Raw genomic sequence first — 9540 nt, 5'->3', positions numbered from 1 at the left:
GTTCCAGCCACAGAAATCCATCCCTGTTTGGTGAAAAAGAATCGGCTCCAGGTCACTTCAGGCTGTTGAGAAACTTCGGTTGCTCCTCTCCGCGTGGCAGAAGTGTCTCTCCCCCAATCTTTGGCCCCTTTTTCTCCTGGGAACATCAACCATGGAGAAAAGAGGTTAAACAAGTGGCAAATGCCTCCCAAACACTTCTCTGCCACAAACTGTGGTAGGGCTGAAGTACCTGATTAAGTTAAAGGGACCTGTAAGTTCTGAGTTCTTACAATAGTTCAAAAGCAAATTCCCCACAGCTAAATAAAACAAAGCTTTGAGAGCAGAAACTCTACTGAAAGAGCTGCAGGTACCTCTGGAGCTGCTTGGTCTGCAGGAGCTCACTGAGGCACGGAAACAGAGGGGAACAAAGCATCAAGGGGAGCAGACAGTGCTGAGGAACACACTCACACCTTCAGCATCTCTACTCACACTCACACCTTCAGCATCTCTACTCACACTCACACCTTCAGCATCTCTACTCACACTCACACCTTCAGCATCTCTACTCACACTCACACCTTCAGCATCTCTACTCACACTCACACCTTCAGCATCTCTACTCACACTCACACCTTCAGCATCTCTACTCACACTCACACCTTCAGCATCTCTACTCACACTCACACCTTCAGCATCTCTACTCACACTCACACCTTCAGCATCTCTACTCACACTCACACCTTCAGCATCTCTACTCACACTCACACCTTCAGCATCTCTACTCACACTCACACCTTCAGCATCTCTACTCACACTCACACCTTCAGCATCTCTACTCACACACCTTCAGCATCTCTACTCACACTCACCTTCAGCATCTCACACTCACCTTCAGCATCCCGTCTCGCTCCCACTTGTAGAGGCCACAGGTGCTGAAAGAGGAGAAGGCAGGTGAGAATCTCCTTGGGGTGTTTGCTGCACAGTGTGTGTCTGAGTGCCCACCTGACCTGCACAGTGTGTGTCTGAGTGCCCCACACCTGCACAGTGTGAGGGTCTGAGTGCCCCACACCTGCACAGTGTGAGGAGTGCCCCACACCTGCAGTGTGAGGGTGCCTGACCAGCCCTCACCTGCCCACGCTGCTGAGCACACGGTGATGTGGCTCAGCACAGGTCACAGGGACAGTACACGAGTCCCAGTCCGTGTGCTGAGGCTCATCCCTTACCTGCAGGTTTTTTGTGGGAGCCTGTGCAGGGAAATGGCTCTGCTGCCACAGGGACACTTGAAGAACCTCTTGCTGGCCTCGTGCCAGTGGTAGTCGTGGCTTTGCTGCACACACGTCTCCAGAGGCTTGAAATGGGTGTAATGACACTGCAGGGAGCAGAGAGAGCCCCGAGTGCTCCAGGGCCTGTTCAGGGCTCTCAGAAAGCATCCCTGGCCCTCCCACCCTGAGGGTCAGACCATCAGTGCTGCTCCCAGGGCACCCTGCCCCTGTGCCCCCACCACAGGGCCCTGCTGCAGCACTCCCTGGGGAGCCCTGGGCACAGCAGGGCTGACCTCGGGGTGGGTTCCCCATTTCGGTGACAGCCACAGGCCAAAGCCATCTGACCCTGAAGGGCAGCAGGCACGGGGGGCAGGGGGAGCCTGCCCAGCCCATCCCGCTCTGCTGCCACCCTGCTGCCCTCACTCACCGTCTTACACGTCACCACTCGGCACTTCACTTCCTTAATGCTCCTCATCTTCTCCTCCAGCTCCTCCTTTCTCACCAGCGGCTCGAAGTATTGCTCCTGCAGCTCGGCCTCGGCCTGGGGCACACAGGAGGGTGTGGGGGGACAGAGGTGGGAGAGGGACACACCACATGGAGCTGGGTCCACAGCTCACCCAGGAGAGCACAGGCTGTGCTGCACCCACACCGAGGAGCCACGGCTGAGATGGGCAGGGTTTGACAGCAAAAAGCACCGACCCAAGATGTGCCAACCGCAACTGTGCGGGGCCAGGCCAGGCAGGCAGGTGTAAGGGCTGGAATCACTTCTCAGCCAACCTCAGAAGACCTTGAGCCAACTAGACTCCATACCAACTCATGCTCAAGACAAGAGCTCTGTCCCCTGGAGGTGCTGTACCCCTGGGAATGTGCTCCATGGGAGAACCCAACCTCGGCCATCAGGGCAACCACTGGCACTGCCCATGCTCTGTGCCTCGCGTGAGCCACGGGGGAGCTGGCAGGGGGTGTCATGTGGCCGAGGTGTTGGGAAACGAGGGACAAAACAGGCATGTGGCCAATCTGATTTTAAAGCAGAAGGATTTCTTCGTCCTGTACTAACCAGGAAACTTCACTGGTTCTTCCAAACACAGACAAAGCCATCCCTGCTGGCCACAGAGCCATCCCACGGCCGCAGTGCTGACCTGTGAGCTCAGGGACACCCAGACCTCTCATCGGGGCCACCTGGAGCCATTGGTGTGCTTGGTGTCCCTGCTGCAGTCACTGAGTGCAGACAGCTGGGTCTGAGCCCTCAGTCAGGGCTGGAGTGAGGCCATACCTCCCTGAGGACATCTGTGTGCTTGGACTTGGCACTCAGGATCTTCTGGAACTCCTCCGAGTGCAGATAGGCCAACTGCTCACGCTGCTTCTTCTGGGCAGGCTCCAGGTCACACACATCTGGGGACACAAAGGGCTCAGTCATCCCAAACGAGGCCGAGATCTCTGAGCACGGTCACAGCAGAGATTCAGCCTGTCAGTTTGGGAACATGGAGCCAAGGTCAGATCTGGCTGCCCAGAAATAACACTGCCTCTTCTCAAAGCACTGCACCAGAACTCCCACACCACCCCCGGCAGGGGAACCTCTCTGTCTGAGGAGGAGCTTTAAAGGGAAGGGAGCAATTCATCCAAGATCACCCAGTAAACCTCCGTGGGCACAATCCCACGGAACACTCGGCTCCCTCCCCAGGTGGGACAACTCCTTGGTGTCCCTTGCTGAAGTCAGACATGCACTGCAGGGGCTCAAGGTGCCAGAAGGAATCAGAGATTACATCTCACACTTTTCCCACGGGGTGAGAGGTTGTTCAGTGTCTGCAAACCCCTGAAGTTCCCAACAGGCCAAGCTTTGCCTCCCTCTGCTGTAGAAGCTAACAGCACATACCATTCTCTGCTCCTGGTGGCTGAGCAACGTTTCTCTCAACCCTTTCAGCAATTCCTAGGACGTCACCAGCGTCGGTTCTTTTCCTCTTGATGCTGTTTGGGTCCACTTTAGCCAGCACCTGCCCCTTGGCTCGCAGCCGGTGGATCGCTGCCAGCTGTGGGACAGGACAGGGACAGGGTGAGGACCTGCCTGGCTCCAGCTGCTCCCAGGAGGGTGCAAGGGGAGCAGAGAGGAGCCCCTGGTCTGGGCACGGAGCTGGTGAAGAGAGGCCCAACACCACTCCCAGCTCTGCCACACACCACCCGACCCCGCGGGACCCACAGCACAGTGACTGCCCCGTGGGTGGCACCAGGCCGGGCATCCCTGCCAGCCTGCACCACAAACCAGCAAGTTTTCCAGAGGAATCAAATCACTTGAGGTTCCCACATAAATCAGTAACAATTTGGAACTAAGAGAGAACTGCATGCAACTGTTCCCCTTCATAGTCCCTCCAAGACTCCTTCCTTGGGACAGGGTTGGAGGGAGTCACACGGTCTGTCCTGCCAGGGCTGAGGGAGAGGAGAGAGGGAATGGCCTTGAGCTGAGCCAAGGCAGAGTCAGATTGGGTGTGAGGAGAAATGTTTTCCCTGCTGTGGTGTTGAGGCCCTGGGATATTGCCCAGGGAGGTGGTGCAGTCACCATCCCTGGAGGTGTTTCAGAGGTGTCTGATGTGGCACTGGAGGATCTGGGTTAGGGTTTGGGGGTTCCAGCAGTGACAGGTTCATGGTTGGACTCAGTGACCTTAGAGGTCTCCTCCAGCCCTGATGGTCCTGTAATTCTTGCTGGAAGAGAAAAGTCTCTCTGACAAACAACAGAGCAGAAGGAGGAGTATGTTCTGGCCAAAGCCTAAGCTGTCCAGGCTCATGGCACAGCTAACCCAGCTGAGCTCACTGCTGCTCACCTGGCAAATGGGAACCATCCCCAGTGCACTGCACGAGACGCCAGAGCTCAGCACTCCAGGGATTTCAGCACACATCCCCTGCCTCCAGGCACTGGCTGAAGCCAAGGAGGCAGCGTGGACTTTGGCACTAGCAGCTCCCAGGAGCTGCAGGTCTCCTGAGTGCTGGAATACAGCCCAGTGTGATCCCACAACTCACAGACCCTGCTAACACCGGGGCTGAGCTGTCCTCTATCTGACCCAAGGCTCCTCCACTGCCACAAACCTTCCCTCACCTCTCCTGCCCGACAGACCCCAGGAGCAGGTACCTTTTTGGCTTCGGCCAAGCTGTCCAGCTTCGGCTTTGGCGGTGGAGACCTGTCAAAGAGGAGGATATCTTCCCCTTCTGAGAAGCCTGTCCCCAGCTTGGGCCTCTGAGGAGTTGACATCTTGGCAGCTTTGGGAAACTCTGCTCCAGGCACTGGGGACCGGAAGGAGGACTGTGTGGAGGAGGATGGGAGAGCAGGACTGCCAGCTTTGCTCGTGTTCTGGAGAAACCTTGTGGGACAAGGAACATTCCGTTATGGACACAGGTCAGAGGCACAAGGTTTCAGAAACAGACTCAGATTTCTCATATTTGGCCTTTTATTGCTTGAAGAAACAGCAATTCAGGCATTCAGGAGAGTGAAACAAGGCTGGGAAGGAACTCTCTGGGTTCCTGGAATCAGCAGTGATGTGCAGGGGTCTCCCTGGCACAGGAGTCACTGAGGTGTTCAGGTCTGCACAGGTGACAGTGGATGTTGGACATGTCCACGGGGAAAAAATCCCTGCAGAGACATTGCAACAGACACCACCTTTGGCCTGGCAAGTCCCTGAAATGCACAGCTGGAGGCTGGAAGAGTATTTGGGGAAATACCACCACAATTGTGCCGAGCCCTGTTAGTCTCCCCTGGGCTCTGTTTCAGCTCCTGGTGAGTCTTTTTAGGCTGTTTGGCCACACCAACATCAGCCTCAGCCAGGGTGGCTCTCCTGAGGCTCCTCCTATGTTTGTCAGCAAGAGATACACAAAACACTTAGCAAATCTTAAGGGAAGAGCCTTGCAAGGCAGCAAGGAACAGAACCAGGACTCCTGCTCCCAGTTTCTTACCCCAGCCAGCCTCTCCCCACCTTGTTTCCCAGCTCCTGGGCACTGTGCTGGAGCCTTTGGCTCGGGGGTGTTTCTGTTCAAATGGAGCTGTTCACAGAACAGCAAAACACCTCCCACAGTCACACCCGGGGCCACCAGAGCCTTCCCACGACAGCCAGTGAGCATCACCTCCTCTGAATCTCCTCAGATCGCTTCTTCCTGGCCTCCAGCAGCTTCTGTTTCTGCTGCTTGAGCAGTGCCGAAGCAGAGATGGACTGGAAGTTGGCCCCTTGCTTCTTTTCAGCATCTGGGGAGAAACAACCCAAGCCAAAAGAAGAGGCACTGCTGGTTGCTGGGGAGGGTGCAGAGGGTTTCTGAGTGGGCTCTCCCTCGGGCCAAAGGACAGTACCTGTTTTAGTCCAGTGTTTGCAGAGGTTCCGAGCACCAAAGGTTGGCTGTGACAGCAGCTCCCTGAACTCCTGGGAACACTGCAGGGGTCTCTTCCCTGCACCTGGAGGGAAGAGGCAGAAACACCACAGATTCGGAGCCAGGAAGGGAAGCAGGTCTGGCCTCAGAGGTGCTGAGTTTGGAAGAAACCCCTGTGGGTCACCTGAGTGAGCACTGCCCACACCAAGGCCAACCTCTGTGGCCCATGTGGCTGCCCGAGGCCTCGTCCTTTGCCACAAAGACATTCCCACCATTCATCATTTCATCATTTCACTGCATTTCATCAGCCAGTCCCTCCTCAGCCTGGGGTGCTCCCACCACCCCCTGCTCAGACTGCCTGGCAGTCCTGAGGCCTCCACACCTGATCCCTGCAGAACAGAGCAGCTAAAAGCTGCTGGGGACATGCACTGTGTGGTCTGAAATAGAGGCAAGGGAGAGATGGAAATAAGACATCCAAGTGGCATCTAGAACACAGTCTGAGTAACCTGTGCTCTCCAGTGAGCACAGAGGGTGCAATACCCAGTGCTGACAGAACCAAGACTGGAGACATGCCATGGGCTGTGGAAGGAACATGCTCTGAGGGCCACAAAAGAGAAGCACTGGGCTCGGGCTGGGCCCTCAGGAGCTGCTCTGCAGTGCACACCTAACTGATTTACACTTAGCACTCCTTGGAAGCTTTCAAGGCTGACTGAACTCATTTATTTTAACCAAATGAAATAAATCCTCTAGGTCAAAGTTCTTAAAACTCCCAATTCCCAGATTCATCTGGCAAAGATCTCCTGTCGTTGTCCAAAGACACAACAGGAGATGCAATCTGGGGGCACTGATGAAAAAGAGGTGCATGGAGCTCCACAGTTTCACACAGATAGCAGCACACACAGAGCTATCTCTGCAGCAAACCAATGCCATGCTCACCCAGGGAGGCCCTGGGACACATCTACACATGGACCTCAAAGGTCTAGAGGGTGAGGAGACAACATGGGCAATCACATACCAATTTTCTGCCTGGTTTCCTGGACAATTGCATCAGCTCCTCTGACAACCAGGTTGGACAGAGTGGTTTGAACCTTTTTTGGCGCAGCAGCAGCTGCACTAGAAAGAGGAAACAGAACCAGAACATCAGAGTTTTCCTCTGCTGAGAGCAAGGGCAGGAGACTGAATGTGAGTCCAGAGCTCCAACAGAACTCCAGCCACCCTGAAGGGTCATCTGTGTCTTTGGGAAGGACGTGGATCTAAATCCAAGTTCCAGCATAATGTTTAGGACCTCCCATTGCTCCCTGGGTTGAGATATATATAGATATATACACATCTATTTTCTCTGCACTGAGAGAAAGCTAAACAGATGATAGCTGAGCTCTGCTCACAGCTAGTTCCAGGGGTAGAGAGGAGGGTGGAATTGCTTCCCTACTGTGGGTCCCCACCAGTTACCAGAGGGCAGGAGCCAGGGAAGGAAGTGAGAGTCAGGGGAGATGTCAGGAGAAATGTTTTCCCTGTTGTGGTGTTCAGCACTGGGATATTGCCCAGGGAGGTGGTGCAGTCACCATCCCTGGAGGCGTTTCAGAGGTGTCTGATGTGGCACTGGAGGATCTGGGTTAGGGTTTGGGGGGTCCAGCAGTGACAGGCTAATGGTTGGACTCAGTGGCCTTAGAGGGCTCCTCCAGCCCTGGTGGTCCTGTGATGCTGTGAAAGCTGTACAAGCACAGGGTTTGACCCAGCTGTGACTCGTCTTCCCACAGCTGTGTTCAGGGAGATGTGGACAAAGGACTTGGGCCCTCCATGCTAGTTATGAGATGTAAACTGATCTACAGATCTTGGTCACTTAACAATCTGCAAGGGGCACTCCTGTCTCTTCATCAACACATAGTGACACTGTGTTACTTCAGCCAAGACACGGGAGGGAAAATGGGAATACCCTGAGTCTGGGGCTAAACAGGAGCCATAACAAAATGTGGTAAGGGAATGCACTGAAAAATAGACATCTTGGAGAGCTGAATGCTCTTGATAAAGTTAACTTCATCTGCTGAAACCCAGTGCTGCCTGGGCTCACTCCACAGACCTCATTTAGAGATGGAAACAGCCCTCACCACACCTCAGTGCCAATTTCACATTTCCCTGTCAAACAGCAGCTTGAGCATCACGCCAAGGGTGGGGCATTCATTGCCAGCTGCTGAATGCAGCTAAGGCAGAGGCACCTCTAACTCAACAGGCTCCCCTGGAGAGAGCTGCAGGCTCCCCTGGGAGGGAAATCCTGTCCTAAAGCAAGGGGAAGACGTGGTTTATCTTACACTGAGGCTGCATATGCTTCTGAGGAGACTCCTCCGTAGTGGAAGCCACCCTGGCACAGCCTCTCCTTCAGCGTGGGGGCTCTGCGGCCCACCCTGCGGGGCACGCGGCCGCCCGAGAAGGTGGACTGCAGCTCTGCCCTCCTCGAGCTCAGCCTCCTGTACTGGGCCTGGATGTGGTACTGGCAGTACTCACAGTCGCTCTGAAAGAAACGGGACAAGCCTGGTGCAGCACAGCAGCAGTTCCAGGGGACTGCATTCCTCTCACCCACAGGGATCATTCCATTCCTCTCACCCACAGGGATCCTTCTCATCCTGTCAGCTCCATTCCTCTCACCCACGTGGCTAAACTGAAGCAATGTCTCTACTGGAACAGGTTGCCCAGAGAGGTCGTGGATTCTCCCTCACTGGAGGTGTTCCAGGACCATTTGGACACACATCCTTCTCATCCTGTCAGCTCCATTCCCACCCTCTCGGCTCCATTCCTCTCACCCACGTGGCTAAACTGAAGCAATGTCTCTACTGGAACAGGTTGCCCAGAGAGGTCGTGGATTCTCCCTCACTGGAGGTGTTCCAGGACCATTTGGACACACAGGGCCATGTGCTCTGGGCTGGCCCTGCTGGCACAGGGAGGTGGGACCAGATGACCATTGTGGTCCCTTCCAGCATCAGTGGTTCTCTGGTTCTATTGTGGTACTCAGCATTTCACCACAAGCAAACCTATGCCCAGGCTCCAGCACTGGAAAACAAAGCTGGAATTGCCTACACGAACCACTGGAAAAACATCTGTGCATCAAGGAATTTTAAGGCTATTCCTTGGCTGAAGACAACTCCCATCCAGGTGCTCTTGCCCAGACTCTGTGCCCTTGACCCTGAGCTGCAGCAGTTTTATTACTGGCATGAACCCAGTGGAAACTAGACCAGAGCAAGGCTTTGCTTCCACTCCTTCCACACCACCTCAGCCATGGCCAGAGCCATCCCGAGGAGCTGGGGGCTGGGGGCACTGAGCCTGTCAGAGGCAGCACAGACACTCCCCCAGGGGGTTCTTGGACCCCTTACCACAGAAACACCTCTCCATTCTCAGCAGTATCCCCCTGCTCCAGGCTGTGTAACTACAAGTACACCCTAACCAAACATTTCCCATCGCTAATTAAACAGACAACTCTTTCACGAGGCTCTCCTGCCTCTGTCTGTGGTTTCTTCCAGGTGGCTCTGAACACCTCACTGGCAGAGCCTTGTGCACAGCCACCCCCTGCAGTGGCTCTGCAGCCACAGCCTTGTTCTGCCACGAGCACCTCCTGCACTCATCTTCCACTCCACATGCTTGGAGCTCCTGCCCAGCTCCTCATCCCTTCATTTCTCTCCCTTCTCAGTGCCACCCTACTGACCATAACCCTTCTGACTCACAGTATCAGCAGCACAGCCACCAAGTGACACAGTCCACCCACACCAGTCAGCACTGTCCTCAAAGGTTCCCAACACCTTTTCCTCTCCTCTCAGTGCCTCACGTTCAGGCATACTTACTTGTGAGCACACTGGACCAGGGAGCTCACTGGGTTAAAATCACCTCCAAAACCATTTCCAAGGAAAAACCTCCCAGTTTTTCACACTGGATGAGCTCTCTAGTGCAGTGCACGGAAACGTGCACTGAGGCA

General features: G+C 54.9%; 1 protein-coding gene across 1 annotated transcript in view; it reads right to left on the bottom strand.

Moving 5' to 3' along the window:
- Positions 1–52: 52 nt before the first annotated feature.
- The window catches only part of MCM10 (minichromosome maintenance complex component 10), a 14681-nt gene continuing 5193 nt past the window's right edge, over positions 53–9540 (bottom strand). The window contains exons 9-19 of the mRNA XM_009077305.1: positions 7889–8088; positions 6598–6695; positions 5566–5661; positions 5346–5463; positions 4360–4588; positions 3115–3268; positions 2515–2633; positions 1669–1782; positions 1203–1348; positions 869–911; positions 53–136 (exon numbers count right to left, since the gene is read on the bottom strand). Of these exons, the coding sequence (XP_009075553.1) occupies positions 53–136; positions 869–911; positions 1203–1348; positions 1669–1782; positions 2515–2633; positions 3115–3268; positions 4360–4588; positions 5346–5463; positions 5566–5661; positions 6598–6695; positions 7889–8088 (1401 nt within the window). The remainder of the gene's footprint in view (positions 137–868; positions 912–1202; positions 1349–1668; positions 1783–2514; positions 2634–3114; positions 3269–4359; positions 4589–5345; positions 5464–5565; positions 5662–6597; positions 6696–7888; positions 8089–9540) is intronic.

Source organism: Acanthisitta chloris, unplaced genomic scaffold (assembly GCF_000695815.1).
Source record: "Acanthisitta chloris isolate BGI_N310 unplaced genomic scaffold, ASM69581v1 scaffold1236, whole genome shotgun sequence".
NCBI lineage: Eukaryota > Metazoa > Chordata > Aves > Passeriformes > Acanthisittidae > Acanthisitta > Acanthisitta chloris.
This window is presented reverse-complemented; position numbering and strand designations above follow the sequence as displayed.